This window comes from Corvus hawaiiensis, chromosome 5 (genome assembly GCF_020740725.1).
Source record: "Corvus hawaiiensis isolate bCorHaw1 chromosome 5, bCorHaw1.pri.cur, whole genome shotgun sequence".
Taxonomy (NCBI): Eukaryota; Metazoa; Chordata; class Aves; order Passeriformes; family Corvidae; genus Corvus; species Corvus hawaiiensis.
In genome coordinates, this window is record NC_063217.1 from 39975788 (window position 1) to 39998221 (window position 22434).

Consider the following 22434-nt stretch of genomic DNA (forward strand, 5'->3'; position numbering starts at 1 on the left):
GATAATGACTTGTAAGGGATATTATTTTGTTGTAATATTTGAAAAATCTGCGGCTCAAGGAATTGGTAGTTGTGCATATTATAAAAAACATTAGTGTCTTAAATTTAAGCCTTCCAGTCCCTAAAGGGGCCTGCATGAAAGCTGGTGAGAAGGGACTTTTTACAAGGACATGTGATATGACAAGAGGCAATAGCCTTAAGCAGGAGGAAGCTAGGTTTAAATTAGATATTAGGAAGACATTCCTTACTATAAGATGGGGTGAGGCACTGGAACAAGTTGCCCAGAGAGATTGTGAACTTCCCATCCCTGGAGGTGTTCAAGACTGGATGGGGCTCTGAGTAACATGGTCTAGTGAAAGGTTCACTGCCAGCAGTGAACAGGGGCATTGGAATGATGATTTTTAAGTTCTCTTCCAAACTTAACTATTTTATGATTCTATGAATAGTGTTTTAATTCATTTTTCCATACTTCAGTGTATTTTGAAAGGCCTTCTTATGTTAATGTATTTAAGTATGTCAGAATTTCCCATGTAGACAGATCTGTGTAATTCTAATTGTATTAATAAGAGTGGCTATGTGGAAATATATGTCCAACCATTCTAGGAGGGTAGCCCTTACTATGAAAATGTATAATGGTATTTATTCCTGGGCTGCAAAATCTATTTTAAAAGATGGAAAAATACTATGATTTGCATTGCAATCCACCAGCACCATTTCTTAAAGTAACATCTGACATTTGTCCAAAAAAAAGAACTTGTTCCCACTGACCTCATTTGCTTGTATCCTTATAAGATAGAAAAACATATTTAGATGTTTTGACTATGTTTTATATGTGTGTATATATGTGTATACACCCCTAAATGTTTATGTATTTCTATAAATATCGCAATGTAACTTGTTAATAAACAATTATGTGGGGCAGGTATTATTGTTGGAATAAATCTGAGTGTTCTACTATCATATGTAATTACTGCTAAAAGGCAGGTTTTGCTCTTTCAGTGGTTTTAGAAATAAGCAAGTAGGATGTTTTGTGTTTAGGACTATTCCAAGTTGACTACCTTAGTAGCTTTAATTTATGTTTTATCAATTCTTACTCAGATTAACCTCCCCATACACGCACAATATTTTGTGACACATTTTCTCTATACACCACTTTTACATCAGAAGAAAATATACAGGATACTTCTGATACATTTTATTTTTAGACTACAGATGGTAGGAGAGCTTGGAGGGTGTAACTATTGAATGAAATCGCATACACAAGGACACTGGTATAATTTTTTAAAGTGGAAAGGATGTTTCCCTTTGCTCAGTAGAAATACCTTGGAGGAAAAGTGGAGTATATTAATGCAATTGCAAAAATGCAGAATGACATTTCTGTGGAGGTTGAACACCCTGAAGGTATAGTTGGTTTGTAGATGTATTTATACTTGTAGACCATTCCATTGAATTATTTTTGGCTTTTGTAGTATCAGGTTGTATTAGATGTCTGTTTACAGCAGGAATACTGTAGATACTGCTGTACAACAAAACCAGACTTTGAAACTGTTTCACTCATATTAATGTTTGCCTTTTAGCTCTTTGTATTTCAGCTACCTAGTTCTGTAATAATTTGGGTAACTAAGGATATCCAAATATATGCAAACACATCTCTATAATTTGCAAATACATTTCTGTACTGTGAACTGAAATAATTTACAGTCATATTCAATAAAATAATTTGATTCACTCATTTGCAAGCCCTGGGAAGTCATAAGGGAGTTAAATGAAGATCCATTAGTTGAAGATTGAAAAGAGCCATGTACATTTAACTTCGCTGCATTTGATATGTGCTCTCATGATCTAGTTTTTGTAGCAGAACTACTGATGTTTTTAAACTAGAAATATATATCCATCATTTCCAAGATAAGTTGCAGTGCTTTGCAGTTAAAATGTATCACATAGCACTTTAAAATGTCTCAGATAAAGAAATAAAACTGTCTTTATAGGAGAACACTATAAATTTCAAAAAGAGCAGAACTGAAAAGCTTTTAAAAATATTTTGTGCTTATTTACTATTAAGACTAAACTATGTTTAATCTGGTGAACAATTTCCCCTTTCAGGTATTTAGATATGTTTAGGAATCCTGCTCACTATTGAAGTACACTAAATCCTATGGTAAAGAGATTCCCACTGCTTTTTGATACTTTCAGCTAGCCCTTGCCTGGGAAGATCTCTTGTAGATGTCTGAGGAACTCTTAATTGGTGCTTTTTCTTAATTATCTGATGCTGTGTTTAAATGATTTTTTTATGATTTCTCTTTTATAAATTCATCTACTGTGGTAACACCACAAAAGTGCCTGGCCCTATACAATTCACAGACTTGGCTCCTGACTCAGGTTCACTGGATAATGCACATCTGCTACTCTAGTTATGGCTTAAAAATTGTTTCAGTATTTATTTCTGTGGGATCATCAAATGGATTCTAAATTTTATAGCTATTTTTAAAAGAGGCTGTAGAAACGATTTTTGAGGCTACACTTAGCCCATAATAAGGGGTTCTGCTTGCCTTCAGTTGCAGTCTAAGCCCTTATTCTTGCTCTCTGACGCCTTTGCTTTATGTCCTGATGTTAGGTCTAGAGTCTCACCATATTGTGGATTATTATAAGATAAAGTAAAAAGTGGGCTTTTTGTGTGTTTTTAACATGGCTGAATCCTGGATTCAGGTGGCTGCTCAGTCCCACAAATAATTATGTCAGAAAAGTGGAAATGCGGTGCAGGGTGACGATGACTGGCCGGAGGTACAGCACCAGAGCTTCCAGAGCTGGCAGTGTGCTGAGCAAAGGGTGTGTGGAACTGTTTCTCTGCAGTTACAAACCTGCTAAAATTTAGTCCTGCAAATCTCTTGCTTTAGAAGTCCAGCTTTTCTGTACTGTGCTGGGATATCCCAGGTAATGGTCAAGTCCCTGAGGGCTGCATACTTGAAAATATTTTAATGTGTACTAGGACTGCTTTTTCTTTACAGGCTCACTTAAAGGCCTAATTTCCTTATGTTTGCCAAAGAAATTAAATAAGAAGGCATGTAAAACAGCTAATAGAGGTAGGTATTAAGAATATGAAATTAGAAATTACATTACTTTTTAATGGTGAGGGAAATAGTTTAATAAATCCCTTTAAAAGAACCAAACAATAAGCAAAGACAGTAAAGAAGAAAAAAAAAAAGGCTGTACATAGTTTTACTTGAATAACAGAATGAAACTTGAAATATTAAAAGTTGTCTTTTTGACCTGTTTAACTTGTTTATAAAACCCTGTTAATCAGTAAAATTACAAATATAAAGAATGTTAAGGCGTACTGTTTACAGAATGTATTTTATGTGGAGGTTATCATTCAGTTTGACCAAAAGTACATTTCCTGGTCCTTTTTGTTATTCCAGACTTCTTCAAAATATATTTATATTTCTGATGTATTAGATACTTCATACAAATAGTCTACTGGATTCTGGTTTAGTTGGTTTACAAAATTTAAAACCTGAAGTTGATTACAGTAAAATGAAATTATGATTTAAATTCCCTCTGTAACTGAAGAATACATAATGAAATACAGAAATTAGAGTTCTCAAAGAGACAAAAATAGAATCCTTAAGGTTGGATAAGACCTCTAAAATGATCGATTCCAACCTTAACCCAGCACTTCCAAGCCCACCACTAAACCATGTTGCTGAGTGCTACATCTACAGATCTTTTAACTAACCTCCAGGGACAGTAGCTCAACTGCTTCCCTGGGAAGCCTTTTCCAATGCTTGGCAACCCATTCAGGGAAAAAAAATTTTTCTACTGTCCAGTATAAAACTTCCCTGGTACAACTTGAGGCCATTTCCTTTTTGTCCTATCACTTGTTAGCTGGGAGAAAAGACCAACTCCCACCTCAGTACAGTCTCCTTTCAGGGAGTTGTAGAGGGTTATAAGGTCTCCCCTGAGCTCCTTTTCTCCAGGCTAAACAACCCCAGCTCCCTCAGATAGATATTCCTCATCAGATTTGTGCTCCAGACCCTTCCCCAGCTCTGTTGCCCTTCTCTGGACACGCTCCAGTGCCTCAATGTCTTTCTTGTAGAGAGGGGCTCAAAACTGAATATGGGATTTGGGGTGCAGCTTCACCAGTGCTGTATCTTATAGCATGCTGTTTTCCAAGAATAATCATCTTGGCATGTGAGATAATAGGTGGGAGAATTTTCAGGAATATGCATTTCTGCTCTTACATGTCTGGAAATGTTTCTTTGGCCTCCTTGCCCAGTTTGAAGAGCCTAGAAGTCAGTTCTGACACAGCCAGCATATCTCTAAATTACAATTTAGTGTATTTCGGAAAGGTTAATATAATGCTTAACAGTTTGCTAGTGATATATCACTATTGTGAATGTTGAAGTAGTCTTAAGGTGTTACTTCTTTTCTGCCAAATCAAGAAAGTGAACATTTTGATTTAAAAATAAAAGACAAAAGTGCTTCACTAAAGCTGAAACCATAAAAACTGCTGAAAACATAAAAAGGATGCCAGTGAAGTATGCACTTGAATTTCTACTTGCCTTAGTAGGTTTGGATATCTTTGCAGAATATTTGAGAGTTTCTTACTATATATAGAAGAAACTCAATGTAATTGTCTTAATTTTGTTGCTGCCTACACAAGTCTGAGCTCAAAATAACTATGTTCTTTGGCAATTTAAATAAATAGGATAATTTCTGAATTGTCACAGATCCTGATAAGGGGGGGCATTTCACTCTGATTATGTGGAGTTTCTCATTTACATCTCTTTCTGAGCTGTGGGTAACTTGTTCTCTTGTAAACTTTCAAGGAATAGCCGAAAGAGAAAGCACAAAATAACAGGCATGTTTTTGAAGCAGGGATCACAGATATTTGTGAAGGGGAGAATTTCTTATAATTTAGTCACTGCACAAAAAGTGTGGCTCAATGAAGATGATTGTTTTAAAGGGAGTGGAGAAAGAATGAGTGAAGTATTTGAAATCTTGAAAAAGAGATCAAGCTTTAGTGGGTTTGTTCCAGAGGAAGAACAGAGATTGGCAGATGTAATTTGATTTTATTAGCATTTATTTTAACTTACATTATCAGTACTTAGAATACCAGGTACCATGTTATGAATCAGTATAACAGCATTTTTATGTCCTTTTTAGAAAAACTTTAATTGCAGCAGTGAGCAAAAAGGAAATATGCAGTACTTTGTGTCAGATGGTTATAACTTGGTATTAGATGCTTGTTGGTTTATGAGAACTTTTGTGTGGTGTAACTATAACCATTGCAGGGCAGCTAGAGATTTGGTGCTAATGTGCCAGAGTGAGGTAATACAGAACATTAGGAACAGTGGTGCTTTTTTACAGAAGCCTGATAAAGAGACTTTACACAATTGTCCCTGAGTCATCTGTATGGAGACTTCTGAGCACTTGTGAGAGTAGAATTTCTTGGGTAGAAGCTACCTCCGTACACACAGCCACCTTAATTATTGAAGCACTTGCTCACAAGTTAGAAATCAGACTAGACAACCAATGATGTTCAGGGATTTGAATCTCAACTTTTAATTACTTTTTTGGCCACCTACAGAAAAACCTGCACTCTAGTCTTCTTACTGAAGTTGTAAATTCATGTGTCCAGATGGAACTAGTGTTCAGGAAGATTCCTCTTGTGAACATCCAGCTGTAGTTACCCATTCTACTTTTTATGCTATATAGTGAATCTTACATGGCAAATACAGTCCCTGGGAAAAGAAACAAAAATATGAGATTCTTCTTTTTCAGAACATCCCCATCAAGTTACTGAGGTAGGCTATTTCTTGTTTATTCTCTCATTTTTATTTATAAATTTCAGATTGTTAGCTGCACAGTGATTCATTTTCTTGTTGAAGTTAAAAGGTGTTTATTCTCAGTAGATATGTTGCATAGTAAGATGGGGTTTTCTTGTTATGAGTCCACAGCAGTGTGGATTCAAGCCATCTGTGACTGAGGAGGGTCTGGATGTGCACATGTAAATTTTGAATGCTGATTGCTGTACAGTTTAGGCAAAAGATAACCATTACCACTATTAATTTTAATTAAACATTTATCTGGGTTCTGTGTTAGCTGACAAGAGCAACTGAGTGTTTATGTGCTCTGCCTTGCTCTCCTCCCTACTGTTACTGGAAGCTGTGATGCTGGGGTTCTGCAATTGTCTAGACCCACAACACTTTTTAGTGAGAAATCCTGCTACAGTAGGTGAGAAATTGTCATCTTTTAAAATGGAGAAAATATACTGATGGTCTTTAGATACCTTCAGGAATTGTGTGGTTAATCAAAGGAGGCATTATGAGTCATTCCCTTCTACAGCTCTGTCTGCCTTGGGTTATAACCCAGTCATTTGACCTGGTTATTAATATTTTGGTTAAAACTTTCAGATAATTTAAGGTTTTTGTCTCCCTCCATTGTCAAATATGAAAACTTTGTAGGCAAAGAAGTCAAGTGTTGCCTTTTAAAGTAGAGGAACTAAATGACTCATGGGATGCACAAAGCGTAGCTGAAGTTTTGGTAAGTGGAAATAAAATACTTAGTTGCTTCTTTTGCCCATGAGAAATGAGTCAGAACTCTGGAGGAACAAAATAGACTACATGTCTGAAAGCTGTCCTTAACCTTTTTTCACCTTTCATTTTACTGAGAGTGGAAAGTAAGGAACATGTTAGAATACACTCAAAAGATTGTGGAATAATGATAATTTACTATGGTTTCTGTCACAGTGTTCCTGTTCAGAGTATTCCTATGTTACGGCTTGCCAGTCTTTATTTCCTATTACATTCTCTATAAAAATGATGTTCTGACTAATGTCAGTTTTTGGGAGCACTAGCTGTAAATTAACTTACAGAAGGGATGATGGGAAGCTTTTCTTAATTGCTTTTCCAAATTTGAATTATAAATAAAGAGATCCATTAGTAATAATTGAATAAAGTTTTTGAATATTAATTTTTTCCTTAGTATGTGAGAAGAACAAATCCATAGTAATCTGTAAAAGTCACCAGAAGCTCCTAATTGTGTTTTGTAATTTTTCAGGAGAGCAACTTTTCTTTTACAATGTAAGTTCTTAGAGAAATAGTAGATGTTAAAAAGTATTTTGTACTTTTGAAATGCTTTTTGTGACAGTGATATTTTTCTGCTTGTTGAAATTTGACATTTCATGGTATTGTAGCCCAGTATATGGACAAATGTATAGTAGGCATGTAGACAAATAGCCTATAGCAAGTGCACTTTCCTGAATATTAGAAGCTGTGTAAAGCTGAACATTATCAAGTTGTTAAAGCTAAGATCAGACCTGCGTCTTTAGAAGCTGGCTGTATGTGACAGTCTAGGAAGTCAGCTGTTACCATAATGAAGAGATGATTTCTGATAAGACTTACATAAATATATCTCTTACATCTAGAGTCTCCTCACCACAGTGCAAACCTTCACTTGTTTTCAATAGCAGTGTAATTGTGCTGTACAATTAATGTTTTCACTTCAATTATGGGGGGAAAAAGGCCTCTACTTTTCATAAATATGATGATATTTTAGTAAATGTTAATTGGATAAAAACTTGGATTGATACCTGTTTCATGTTGAAGACAATAGCTGTGAGGAATACCTCGGTCCCACTGGGGGATTTTGACTCTTGGGATGATTTTTGGTGTGAACATTGTACTGTTTGAAAGCTACTTATTTTAGCAGAAATGGAAAGACACGTGGTGTTGTCTGTGCAACTCTGTATACTCTGAGTGAGATGAGGGAATGCCAGGAATGTTTTGTTAGGGATGGCTAGAAGATGCAGTGAGGAAGTAAAGACTTAGTGCCATGTATTTCTTGATATGAGTTACATGCTTAGAGGAAATCTATGGTACTTTTCCTGGAATAAATGTATGCATTTTCATAATAACTAAGTTTAAGATATTTAGGATGACTCCTTGTAGACCAGACATGTAATCAGTTATGTCTGTGCGTTGTAAGGGGAGTTCAGTTCTTCCCCAGCACAACGAACTTCAGACCCCATTTTTGAAAAATGTTTTTCTTGTGGTTTAGCTTCTATTTCTCATGAAAATTGTCCATTTGTCAGTTCCAAGTATCAAATAAACCAGGCTTTTTTAAAAAGGCATTTCCATACTTTTGTAAATATCTAATTTTTTTAGTCCTTTCAAAGCTGGCAAAATCACTAATGCGGTCTGATGTGGATGCTATGTACTTTATAGTACAGGGTTGACTAGAGCATCTGATATTCAGAGAAAAAAAAGAGGAAGACTTAGAATGGTTTTCACAGTTTCTAGCAACATTTCTTTTTGTGTTCTTTCTTGTTCCTCTGTCATGTTGTTAGTCCAGGCAGACATTGACCCTTCAGGTTAGCTAACTTTTTCACAGTCCAAAACCCTGCATTTTTGTTTCAGTTATTATCTCGTCTGTCCCTTGCTGTTTAAAAAAAAAATGTTTCCCAGGATATACATTCTTCTCTGACTTCTACATAAGTAAAACTGGTTCAGTAACTAAGAAAATTTCACAAAAAAACACTGGGAAAAGAGTCCACGTGTCACATGTAAGGTGAGGAAAAAGGGAGCTCATAGCTGACAGAGAAAAAGTTCAGCAGGTGATGGAGTGATAATGTGAGTTAGTGGGAATGGCAAGACCGTGAGTGTTGAACACGCTTTTGAATATAAAAATTGTCTTGTGGTTTTGGCACCCATGGCTCTGCTGACCTTGCATAGATTGTAGCCCATACACAGTCCCATAGCCATCCTTGCTTTATACTGAGTATATACCTCGCCTGAGGTGATCAAAGGTTACATACAGGGTGTTTTAACCACTGAGTCAGCAAATACCAAAAGATTACTTTGGTTCTGTAAGAACTGATGGTGTGTCCTGGTTTCCGTTTGATACCCATCTTCATGTTGTCATCAAGACAAAATGGGAAATTACTATCTCTTGCTTGTAAAGCAGTGTTCTGCCTGTAACATTTTGCCAAAATGTAACATTTTGCCAAAAGCATATTTTATGGCTAGCTAAATTTGATGGAAGTGTCAAAATACACCTTCGGAGTCCCAAGAAGTTTAGAAATGAAGTAACCATTTCAGTGGGAATGGTTACATGATCTCCCCTATTCATCCTTTTCCTGAAACCTGTTTTCTACTTGATACTGAACTCAGCATCCTTATATGATTCCAGATTTCTCTTACTTATGTTTATTTATTCCATTAACATATTCCATTTTAAAAAAGAATTATCTGAAAATAGGCCGTGTTCCAGTATTGCTACTGCAGTGTCTCCATCAGGGAACATTCTGGGAAGTGGTACTTGGACCAGTACCTTAAATGATTATTTTTTCATGCTTACTAGGGACTGGCATTGCATTCTGCTTGACTTTAAGCAGAGAAAGTATTTGAAATGGAATCTGAAATCTAAAGGAAATTGGAGAAGGGTGTACTCTCCTTAATTTAGACTCCAACTCTCTTAACTTAGTTCAGTCTTTTTTTTTTTTTTTTTTTTTTTGCAGCATTTGCTTCCCATTTCTATAGAGTTGTTCTGATCGGATTTATTCTGGATTACTTGTGGTAGTTTAATGGCTAGTTTGCTGTAGAATTAAAAATGTGTGGAAGAAGAATGCATCTTTTCATATGTCTTTGCTGCAATTAACAAAGTACTTCTTTTCTGTCTGCATGGAATTATTATTATAGTAATGATTCCATCACTTTTCTACTTTGATGATAATATGACGTATTTGTTTTGCACAGCTGAATATATTAAGAAAAAGTGACTGACAAAGTCACTGCTCAGACTATATTTAATCACACTTAGCACTACAACATCATACATCACAATTGCAGCTAATGATCACCTTGGTTCTTGTTTTCTGGGTACATGTATGGTTAGCAGGCTTTGGTTAATATCATCTGTCAGGTCAAACAGAGATATAGTTAAAAGATTACTTTTGATTGTGAAGAACAGAAGAAACATACATTTTCTTTCAGAAAATATATATAGAAGTGTATGCTCTCAGGCACATGGTGTCATTGTTGGGAATGTCCTGTGCAGGGCCAAGAGTTGGACTTGATGATCCTTGTGGGTCCCTTCCAACTCAGAATATTCTTTGATTTTGTGATATTTTATAAGCACATGCAAGAAATGGGAAAAGAGCATTTCTGAAATACAACTGAATACTGGACAGTAATATGCTAATGTGAACAAGTACACAGGAAAACTGAATTCCAGTTGTTCATTGCTTTCTTGATTAAAAAAAGGATACCAATAGGGGTAAAAAAATCAGTTTTAGAATGCTTAAGATTACCTGAAAGGACACCATGGAGATCAGAGAAGGGAGAAGCTGATTGTTGTGAGAGATTAAATTGGCAGATGCTTTGTTATATTATAGCCATGTATGCATGACTACTCCAGAAAAATGCAAATTTCGTAGTAAGCAACAAAGTGCATTGTTTGGCTCTTCCAGTATTATAGCCAGAAATCACTCTTTGTAGTTGGAATTGTACTTCAGAAATAAGTATGGATAATGACTAAAGGACCAGCTAAAAACCAAACCAAAACAAGAAACAAGCCACAGAGCAGAAACAGAAGCCTAGGAGGAGGTAGAATTTATGTTTAAAGATGGAGTCAGACAAATCATTCACCTGCATGTTTTAGTTTACTTTTACTAAAATCTCATCTGAGTAATAATTGCTCAGTAAATTCAGTGTCACTGGTCACCACTTAATATTGAGTAGGAAGAACCTGTTTGTGTCTTGGTAAACACTTAAGGAAACTGCTTTCAAGGTGGAAATGCCATTATTTGGGGATTACAGCCAGAGGGTGGCAATTGTTAAGAGTGTAGCAGGGAGTACTTTCTTACCTACACAAGAGCTGTATTTTTTCCTGGTTCCTTTCAGTCCAGCACTGGACCAAAAGCAGCAGGCCGACCCCCTCCACATGCTGGGTGGCTTTTATGTGTGGTGTTTCTTGCCTTAATTTCGTATTCTAGATAACTGTTAACAACTTTCTAAAACTATTTTCAGCTTTAGATCCGGCTAAGGATCCATGTTTGAAGATGAAATGTAGTCGCCATAAAGTCTGTGTTGCACAGGATCAACAAACTGCTGTTTGCATTAGCCACCGAAGGCTTACTCACAGGTAAATACTTCAAAAGTTAATCCTATAGACATTTCTGTAGTGTTCATGACTGACTTGTAGACCATAAATCCATTATAATTCATTTAGTTACTTAACAACATATGAGCAGAGTAGAAGTGGATTTTAGAAGTCGTTATATATGCATAATTTGATTATAATGTGTACTATTTCTTTTTTTTGAACTAGAAGGTATACATATTTAAATGTCACAAGCTGCTGGTGCAAATACATTTAGGGAAATACTCACTGTGCCAGTACCAAATGAATAAAATTATTGTGATAGTATCCTACTGCTGTACATTACTTTGACATCATCACTTCTTATATGAAGCTGGAGAACTCAAAACTGCCTGTTAAAGTGTAGATAAAGCCTGATACAGTGTAAGTTGTTTGAGATTTGTGGGGTTTTTCCCCTTTCTTTTTCTCTTCTTCTGTTCATTCTGATTTTCTTTGTGTTCTGGACTGGTTAAATGTAAGGAGAAAATATATGATAAATTCATGTATTTTTGTGGCTTTTTCTGAGGCAGAAATATGGGTATGTAGGACCTGAACTATACACATGGTTGGATCATGACTGTTGTGTGGCAAGAAAATGGAGTCAAATTGCATTTTTGACTTGAGATTGTTCTTTTTTTTGCACTTCACTGTGGGAAACAGGTCACAGTAGAATGGCTAAATTTCAATAAATTGATTTAAATAAGTGTCTGTTAAAGTGCTTTGCTCAGTAGGGGATGAAAAGAGCTGAGGAAAATAAGACTTCCTTGTGTGTTGGAAGAGGATCATTTCAAGTACAATTTTATGAATGACATAAAGAATGTTCTTCTGAGTGTCTAGTTATGTTAAATACATCCATCTGGAGCTTTTCAAACAAGCAAGATAGTACATAGTGAAAGGAAAAGTTTAAACTGTTCTTGATCTGCAGCTGCACTTAATTAACAAAAAAACTCCACAGTATTTGTAGAGTTACTCTGTTTATATTAAACAATCTCAGTGTAGAACTAGACATTTTAGTTTGGTAAGGTACTATATAAGGTGCAAGAATTATCAGGCAAAGCTAGGTAGTCTAATTTCAATTGCACGTGAAGTGTCAGGAATGTATGAGTGTTAACTGTGAAGAGACAACATAATAATTTAAAATTTCTAAGAGGTATTACATGTCATGGAAAACAGTGGAAAAAATGGTATCTCCAAGTTAAGAATACTTGCAGTAGGTGATGACTGAAAATTCTTTTAGATTAGATGAGTATGCATGCTCTTGTTGAATTAAGAAACTTTTTGACATCAGCCTTCATCTGTGTACTATTCCTCCCACAGTCCTTGGTACTGTTTTACAAAGATAATATTTTAAAAGGCAAAACTTAGCTGATTATAATGCAATTGATAATTGGAAACTTTGGAATGGCAGCAACTTTGTGATTGTTAAAAGCACTGTAAATCTAGTCTTCTAAAGTAGATGAAGCAATTTTCTACCTACCTGTGCTGAGCCAGGACAGAGTTTTCCCAAGCTTAGACCTCCCTGTTCCCCCAGATTACCACATACAAGGAGAAATCATTTGCTTTCTGCTTTCTTTCTAAAAAGGTTTTTCTTCATGCAGTTTCTGACCTTTCTGTAACATGGTGGGATAAAAGTATGAGTATCATGAACACAAGCAGTTGTGTCTGCTGGGTCTCTTTACTACCATTGATTTTCTTCGCCCAGCATGTTGTTCCTTCACTTGTACCTACAATTTGCATACTTATTATCAATAGGGCCATCTGTTTCTCAGAGTTCCCAAAGGACTAGTCCACTCTGTATGAGTCTTGGTAAAAATTAGATGGGAAAGCATAATTTAACGGTTGATAATATAACCTATCTACCAGTATCCATTTCTAATGTATCATTTGTGTGTAATCTGTTGAGAATAAATATATACAAAATTTCATCCACATAATCTTTCCTTTTTGCTTAGTTTGTGTGTGTGCACATGTGGTGTTCTTCCAGGATTGAATAATAATGAATAATTAGGCAAGGCAGTTGGGGATGTTTTCTGAAAAAATAGTTGCGATCTTTTTCATGAATTACTGGGAGCTCTTCATAAAGAACTTGCCCACAGATTTTAATTTGGACATATTTGCTGTATAGATCCATAGATTTTCCACAGATTTTCCCAAGACTCTTGCACAGGAAAAGTAGTTTTAAGTATGTGAATTGATACAGTGGCAAAGACGATCCTCAAGAGACTGTCAGGGGGAGACTTTGCATACTTCCAAGATAAATAAAAAGTTTAAGGGTACCTTTGGGCTACCTCAGGGAAAGAGGCGTGAAATACAGTTACAGCTGAACATTTTTTTCAGTAGTGTCATCAAGTTGAAATGCTCTGATTTATGGTTGAATTCTCTATTATTAGAAGCAGCATTCCCAAGCAGCCCTTTTACCTAGCTCATAAATTTCTGTTTATAAATTATGTTACAATTTTTAGGTAATAACATAAACAGAGAGGTTGCTAACCAGTGAAGGCTGATAATTGCATCAAATGGAGGAATCAATTTAATAATTTCTTTTGTGGTTTGTAAGAAATTAACTTGCCGAAAAAAAGACATAGACATAGACATTGTTATTCAGTCTGTGCTGTTCCAGGTGTTCTCCGTACAGTAGAATATCCAAACTGTTTGGAGATTGTTTGGGTTACTGAGGGCCCTTCAGTACCACACAGTGAAGCATAGATGGATATCCCAGCCACCTGCAAGGCTGGTAGTGACATGATATGACAAGATCCCAACAGGATTAATTAACATGACAGCACACTTTAGTGATGATTCTACCTGTGCTTTCGGAAGTATTAAAATTTCTGTTAGCTTGGGGATCTCAGCACTGTGATCTTGCTGCAATGTGCTTGCCTTTGAATGGTTTCAAAACCAGCTACTGCATCTCACTGTCCTTTTCATGGAGTTGTGGGTCAGGCAAGCCTATGGTTTTGCTATTTCCTCAGTTTCCATGGCAGCTGAGATCATAGTCTCCTCTCAAGGCTCATTTCCTTCTCTGGCAGACTGCCAAGATAGCAAGTCCTCTTCTAGCACGTTCCTGCGGGGCCACAGCACCCAGAGACAAGAGCTTCCTTTATGTACTGTCCTGGAAAGACTGAATAGCATTTGACAAAAAGGTGAAATAAGTGTTATAGATCATAGGTCATGAGAATAGCTGGAAGTACCAGAATTTTGAAAATGCTTAAAGGAGCAAGGTTTTTGTTGGTAGCAGGTAACAGCATTTGCATCTCTGCTGGCTCTAACTGTGTTGGGAGCTGTGTTCTGTGTGCTACACACTTAGCTGTGAAAGAAAGATAATGTACTTGAGCGGCTGAGGGGAAAGCATGCAGGAGATATATAGATAGATAGATAGATAGATGTATATATATAAATGTTGTTCATGTTATTCTCTTGTGGATTGCTGGGGTAAAGGGAGTATCTGCCTGCACTAGAATGCATCATAAACAGGTAATTCAAACTGTGGTGTAAAATAGACTTTTCATTGATTCTTTGTAATCTGGGAATTGTCATTAACTTTTCCTTTGGGCTGAATGGTGTTTTGCCATCCCATTGTGCTTTCCAGTTTATTGGTTAAGTGAAAGGGCCTTATGGGGAAGAAAGCCTGTAAAGGGTCTTTACATGAAATAGTGAAATGCTTTGGAGTACACCTTATTCAGTTACAGACACAACTTGCAGAATATGAAATACAATATTGCTAATACTGGGATGTGTTGATGTGAGTGTTACAGTGACAGGCACGATATTCATCACACCAAGAGAAATCATCTACTCGTTTTAGTTTCCAATCTCTTTACTCTCAGGAGATTTAGTTATTTGCGTGTGTGGTACTAAGAATCTCTGGCAACTACGAGTTCACCCCTGTAAGCTTGGGGAGGAGGAAAGAAGTTAAGTGAGTGTTCCCCAAAAGACAGTTGGACAGGAAATAAAAAGGGATGAGTCAGAGGAGAGGGCTGTAGGTGGTAATGGACATTTCATAATGCCCGTGATGGAATGTGTGCTTTTTGTATATGCAGGGCAGCAGTTGGTAGGGATAAATACTTAAATCTTCATGTACTTCTTGTTGGCACTTTGAGCAAGGAAAGAAAGGATACGTGCAGACACCACAACATATAGGAGCTCATTAAGGCTGTGCAAGCTTGTAACTAACCAGGCTCAGAAAAGTGTAAAAGTTAGTCCAGCGCTGAGCTATCCTAGATTTACAGGTCCTGCTGAAAAATGTGTTAACTTTCTCTTAGATTTGAAACAGACAATTATGATATTGACACATACTGTAATTTTCACTAAGGTTGGTATTCTGTGAATAACAGGCTGCGGTACTAAGCTGAGCTATATATAGGTGAAGTTCTAAGCTGGTAGATCAGCTGCAGATGAAGAGCAGGAAAACTTGAAAAAATGGGCAAGGGTTGCTACCCAGCAGAGAATTTTAATGTAAGCATAACTGTAAACATGGGACAGTGCTTGTGGTTTCAGGTGAATTACTGTTACTGGAATCCTTTTTGTGTTCCGTGTTTGTCAAAACTATTTAAGCCTAACAGGTAAAGGTGAAAGAAAGAAGACGAGGTGCAGGCTCTGTCTTCTTCAAATATTTCTCTTTGCTTTTATCTCAAACCAGCTGCAGGAGACAGTTTACAAAGGAGATTAATTCAGTTGAGACCTAGTTATTGTATAGACCATTGCAAGATTCTACTGCTTACAGCTGGAAACCGGTGAAGACTCTCTCCATATGATTTGTCTAAAAGTTCTGAAAATTAGGAAATTGCAAAACAGTTTTGGGCCAAAAATCATGTTTCAAGTAAATCCCGGTTTCTTTGAACACTAGAACCTAGTGACTAATCTTGTACTTACTCATTGAGCCTAGTGGAATCTGATAAAAACCAGTCTCTTTTTCTTCTTCCATAAGTAGAAGAAAAGTATTGTGTGAAATTGATTGGATGCATTTAATCAATCAATGCTTGGAGGCATTGAATTATTCAGTGCATGGGAGGTGTGTGCAGTTTTTCTGGGCAGATGTAGATCTCTCTCATTTATGAATTCCTCACCAGACATAATGCCTCCTGCCCCCACTGTGAAGGTCCTGCTATGCTCTTGCCAGTTCGTTTAGGTGAATTGTGCAGATGAACACAATGGTTCCCTGCTATGGCAGAAATAGATTGCATTTGTCTCTGCCATTGCACGTTAAGATGGAATAACAATGTTTAAAGACCTGACAGCACTTACTTGTGTAATGATATCAAACTATTTCTTTGTTGGATTTTTTACCTTCTCCAATCATTTATTCTTAGGTTTCAGAGTAAGAAACAGTAGTAACGGGTTTCCAATAAATATTAACTAGGCCACAGATTCTGGTAATACTAGCAAGTCTGAAAAAAGCCTTACCCCATTTTATTAAAGGTTAAGGTGGGAGAGGCAACTTTTTCATGGTAAAAACATTTCAGTTACAGATGTTTATTACCTGGAAAATGATGAGAATTCAGTAGTTATGAATGGAGAGTAATAATAAGAAAGCATTTCACCAAGTTAAAAGTAAGAAATAAAAAAGGATAGTGGCTCTTTTTCTATTAACGCTCCACAAGGCAGGTTGCGGAGAAATGTGCAGACTCTGGACATCTGTAAGGTGCACAGCTGGGTAGAGGTGAGTAGTGTAGAAGGCCTAATGGTACAGAGTTCACTCTCTAAGAATTAGTCACTCTTAAGGGTTTTGTTAAATGAAGTTAGGTTTAGTGACAATGGTTCCATGCCCCAAGCCTGTGTGGAGTAGGATCTGAATTTAGGGATTAATAAAAATGCTGTAGTATTTCTGCCTGTGGGTGCAGTCTTCAAGTTACGACACTTTCACTGTTAAAGCATGTTAAAGAGTGTCACTTTATTACAGACTCATGGAAGCTGATAGTGGTAAAGATATTGCATCACCTAATCCGGTTTATTAAGGTGGAGGAGTTGGATAGTTTCATAGATTTTCTGGTAGCATTTAATCTTGTTACAGCTTCTTTCAGGGTTTTGGTTTAAGTGACATTTTGAAGTGCTCATTTGGTTCAAGTCATTAGTTATCCAGACCATTATCGTGCCTTGGACTCTTCCTTCTTCCAGTTTTCTGAAGAATGTGGAAAACCAGTCTAACATTTTATATGAGGTAGATTATCGGAAGTTCTTCCCTGAGTATGGTCACCTTAGTATTTTAACTTGAGGAAAATGTTCCATCTCAGCTTGGAAGTGATGAGTGTTGGGCCCTGGAGCATGATGTGGATTAGCCTGGGTCATGCGACAGAAGCTCGGAGTAACACTAATTCCACTCTGTTTCTATTCATGCGGGTACTGCATGGCTGAGATTATGCCCCCAAGCATAAAAAGTGAAGAAGTCCAAATATGTGAGAGGCTTATTTTTCCTGTATGTGAGAAAAATGCACACACATATATAATGCATACATATGAATGAATATGTACACATGCATATGTATTCTTCTTGTTCATATTGTATGGATACATGTATCCCAGATTTTCCATCATACTTTTGAACCTGAGGTATTTTGCTATTTCCCATCCTTTGCAATGAAGGAGAACAGGGGTTTTAACTTAGACTTGTTACCACTAAATTTCTGATTAAAAAAAGAAAAAGGATGTAATTGCAAATCTGTAGTTGTATTCAGTAGTCTGAGCAGTTTTGAAAGCAAATCTATTAGAGCTGATATGGAAGATTTTCTCATTTGGTTAGAAAAAAAGGAAAAGAAGCAGAGAAGAAGGAACAGTATGGCTTTGTAGCTTTCCTTTAATTTTAGGTGCTGCAATGTTTTATTATTTAAAAAAAAACCCCAACAAAACAAACAAGCTTTCAAAAAACTGAAGCAAAACAAAGGACTTGCTTTGGGTAGATTTTGTGAAAGTTGCAAACACTGCTATTTAGGATGTCATCATTTCACATTATAATGCTGCTGAAGAAGGCCAGCTGGTGCAGTTAAGTCCCTTATTGGAAATTTTAGTCTGATTCATTACTGTGATTTGTAGTTGTACACAGAAACACTTAATCATTCTTATCCTCTAAGCTCTATTGAATCTACTGAAGGCTTTCTGGTTCTTTGCATAATTTGTGCTGCCAGTCTGCAAGCTTGGCAGTGTTTCAAGCTTGTTGCATTATCTGTGTTGGTTTGCACAGGAAGTGATGCTGCACGTAGGCTGAATTTACAGTAATTCTTTGTAATAGGCTAATGAGCAACACTGCTTCATTCACAATACAAACATTATATAGCTTTGATTAGACCAATTATTGTGTAACTATGCCATTGTGATCATACTTGCACTCTACAAAGTACTGAAAAGGAAATTTGCTTAGCCGTAGCTTAATTGAACTTGTGGAGAAGATAATTTGGACTTTTATGTGCTTACGAGAGGTGAAAATTTGAATATGTTGGAGATTTTTATGTGCTATGCAATTTAATTTATTAAAGTAAGAAAATGAAGCTTCTTTTTTTACTCTCCGTTTCAATGCATTGGGGAGGAAAAAAGGCGAGTAACACTGTGCATCATACATTCTGCGTTTGTAGTGAAGCCTGTTAATTCCTTGGTGAGCTTGTGTTTCCTCCATGCATTTTAGTAGGAATTCTGGGTACACAGCTAGAGGAAAACAGGATCCTCTCATGGAATTCATTCTCCCTCTGTATGGAACTTTGCTAACACTAGTGGAAGCCACCTATGTTGACTACATTGTATATTGCAGTATCAGTGTTGTCCGTATCAGCCTTACTATTTATTAAGGTTGTAAATAAGCTATACAATATTTATACTTCTTGCTGCCCAGCTTCAAAACTCAAAAGTTGCTGTCCTTATGGAAAAAACTTATCTGACCCCTGCCCTCCCCAAACTGTGTCTGTAGAAATCAAAATTATTAATTTTTTACTGTTTGGGTTTGGTTTTGGTTTTTTTTTAGTATGTCAAGCAGACTTTAAATAAAGGAGACCTAAACAGAGCCTTTGTATTCTATCTGTTAGCAGAGCAGGTGTTTTCCCCTATAATGTCCCCATTCAAAAATCCATGGTATGCCTTTTTTTAAGGAAAATGTGGAGTCCTATGCTAGACTAAATCATATGGACTTCAGTTAATTTAGTAAGTCCTGGGCCTATTAATATTCTACCTGCTCCAGTAAGAAGCTTGTTCAGATTCTCAGTTGCCTGTAGGAGTGAGAGGGTGCACTGGATATCAGTGTGCATGATGAATTTTTTTGTGATCATGAGAGTTCTACTTAGAAATTCTGCAATGAGATTATAAATTAGGATTGGAATTCTTTTCAGAGAAATGGATTTCAGCTTGCTGTATTTCTCTCTATCTTGCTTATGGTGGCTGAAGGCACACTCAGTTGTACCACCTCCTAAGAAGCAGTGAGTTAGGACACTTGTGTTCATAAACTAGATCACAGGAAAGAATGTGACTATCTAGGAAAGCTTTGCTGGTAGATTGTGCAATTTTGACTAGTCCTGGGGGATGTTCCTGTACCGTCCTGTTTGTAAAACATGGTGTGTGAGTATTTGTTGTGTTGTTTTAAAATGGTCTTTTCCCTTCCAGTATTCCTGAGAATCTACTTTAAAAGATTGCTTTTTTGTAAAAAAAATTAGGAAGAATGGTGAAGACAGTGCTTATAAATTATTTCTCTGCCCGTAACTGTGAAGTCGTGATTGCAGTCCACAGCAATAAGACTGTGTAGGACTGTAAATACTGAAATAATACAAAATAAAAAGAATAAAATATTTGAATATTCCTTTATTAGAAAAATTAAGCAAAGTGAATTCAGGAACAGTTCAATGCCCCTTCCTAAAAATACCTATTGAGCTTGTGATAGGTTTTTACGGTGCTTTAAAAATTAGCTGTCAGAAAGTGTTTTCAGTGTCCTTTATTAGGATATATTATCAATTCTAAAGTAGCTGGTGCAAACATTTGTAATCACTTAATTCTTAATTTGGAGTTTCTTTGTGGGTTGTGTGTTCAGGGGTTTGTTTTTTTTTTTTCTTTCAGTATTACTGAAATACTGTAACATTGGGTAATGGAACGCAGTAGAATTTCAGGATGCTTATATATGAAGGGTTCTTCTACAGGTTTTAAAACTTGATTTTGGTTATAATGAGGTGGTTTTATTACTACCTAGCATCAGTTCTTATGCATTTCATTTTATGTGAAAGGTTTGGTTCATAGGTTGTGTTTATAGGCTCTGAATACATCTGTTGTTCTGCTATGTACCAGAGGTGGGAAAAGGATAGTGTGTGAAGCTGAGTAGTGTTCAGGGAATAGAAAGCATTGTACTAATTTCCATTTATGTAAAACAATACATTTAAGGTTTCCAATATTGAGAAAAACATTGTATTGTAATAATTATAGTATATAATACTATAATAATAATAATTGTAGTAGCTGGAGGTCTTTGTCATCATTGAGTGAAGTATGTGCGTATATTGCGACTTTGCAGTAAAATGTATTACTGCTTTTGGAAATCAAATAGTGTACTCAGGATGCTAAAGGCATGTCAGGAGTCTCTAAATGTTAGTCTTTGTTACATGGTCAATTATATAAGGGGGTTTTATGTCTGGTAGTATTTTTATCTTTTGTGTAAAATCAAATGCCAAAACCCTTTTCATGTGTCCAGATTGTCTAAAGTAGGTTTGCTTTAAAAAAATGCTGTAGTCTGCTACAAGAGAACAGAAATATTTTACTTAGGTGTGTCGCTTTTCCCACAGACTACTATATATTCTATATTAGATCCTTATGGCCTAAAAAAAATTACCTTCTCATTTTTTATTTTTATTTTATGTCAAAATCTACATACTGGAATGCTTGCACCACACAAATACTTTTCCTAAAACCCCTACGCATCTTCTCTGTTAGTAGTAGTAGTAGTAATAATAATAAATTCTTATAATCACAATACAGTTAGGGCTGGTTTTAAAGCTTGCCTTAATTCAAGCACTGTCTGTCTGGTGGTTTCAGGGTTGTTTTGGGTTTATTGTACATGCACAGACTATCCACACATGGTGTGTGGCACTATAGATTCTGTGTCTGGAAATCTCAAAGAAATACTCAAATTCTGTCTAAACAAAACTTCTGAGTGAGGAAAAGAAGAGGTTACACCTGAGGAAACCTGAACTCAGAGCAGCTGTGACTCCAGCGTGTTCTGGTTCAATTCCTTTGAGGGATACTTCTTTAAAATATAGACCTTCAATGATACATTTGAACATTCACAGGCAGGTACACTTTGGGGGTAAAATTTATATAAGCATTTTATAATAGTAGATGTGGTTTTTTATAAGATTGCAAAAGTGCACAGAATTCAGGATGCATCATAATTTTATAGATTGAGTGTTGCCTGAAGTTCCAGATGCAATAGCAACAATGCTTAAAGTATAACACTTTTCTAATAAACACAGACTTGTAATTCCTAGACTGTTCCATAAAGCAATAAAAAGCAGACAAACAAAACCACCCCCAAACAAACTAACAAATTACATAGAAAAAGAAGTGTCAATTCTCTCCTGTGTTCAGGACAACATTTCTCCACTAACTAAAGGAGTAAAAAGATTAACAGACCACTGAACTGGTTCATAGCACCTATGGATCAAGCCATCCAAAATTATCATCGTGAAGGATATGTAGTCATCAATCCTTAATTTTTTCACTCTGATTTAAAATTATTTAATTCTTTGTGTTTTCAAGCATAACTCTGTGTGTGGACATCATTTTTCTGTTCTACTTTCTAATTATTATTCTTTCTCCCTTAGGTGTATATTATTTTAGTTCAGAGTCTAAAATAACAACTGTTGTAAAATACGACCTTTTGAATCTTAGAAATAATGCCTCTGGGAAAGATGTTTCATAGAGGAATATACCTACGTGGGCTTTTTCTTGTCAAAGAGTTTCATGTGTGTCAACATTTGAGATAATTATTGTAATTTAGAGATTACTTCATTTCTTGATCAGCTGAAGATCTGGGCACCTAAATGTTTCTGAAAATATTTGCATATCTTGAAGAATTCATTCCCCTTGCCTTTGCCTTTACCATTTGCACATTAATTGCCAATGAATGTTTGTAGTACAAAGATTTGCATACTTATGAAAGCTGATTTGAAGTTTTGATCCCTAAATTGAACACAAGGTATGTTCCAAGCTTTTTCTGTTGGGCCTTCTTTTTAAAGATAACCCCAGACATCATCTCTTCTTCAACCCCAAACTCATTGGTGCAAGATAGAAGCAAGTAAGAGAAAAGATTGCCTGAGAGGAGATTTAAGCTGGGGAGTAG

At 36.2% G+C, this 22434-nt stretch overlaps 1 protein-coding gene across 6 annotated transcripts in view; it reads left to right on the plus strand.

The window, feature by feature from the left end:
- Window positions 1-22434, plus strand: part of SPOCK3 (SPARC (osteonectin), cwcv and kazal like domains proteoglycan 3) — a 188418-nt gene that overhangs the window by 81421 nt on the left and 84563 nt on the right. For 3 of the 6 annotated variants that reach the window (XM_048304288.1, XM_048304285.1, XM_048304286.1), the window contains one exon: window positions 11027-11141. The exons of 1 other annotated variant lie outside the window; for it this stretch is intronic. In XM_048304288.1, coding sequence (XP_048160245.1) covers window positions 11059-11141 — 83 coding nt within the window. In that variant the 5' untranslated portion in view covers window positions 11027-11058. Of the gene's footprint in view, window positions 1-3004; window positions 3080-11026; window positions 11142-22434 lie in introns of those variants that run through there. 2 more of the 6 variants (XM_048304284.1, XM_048304283.1) reach the window with 2 other exon arrangements.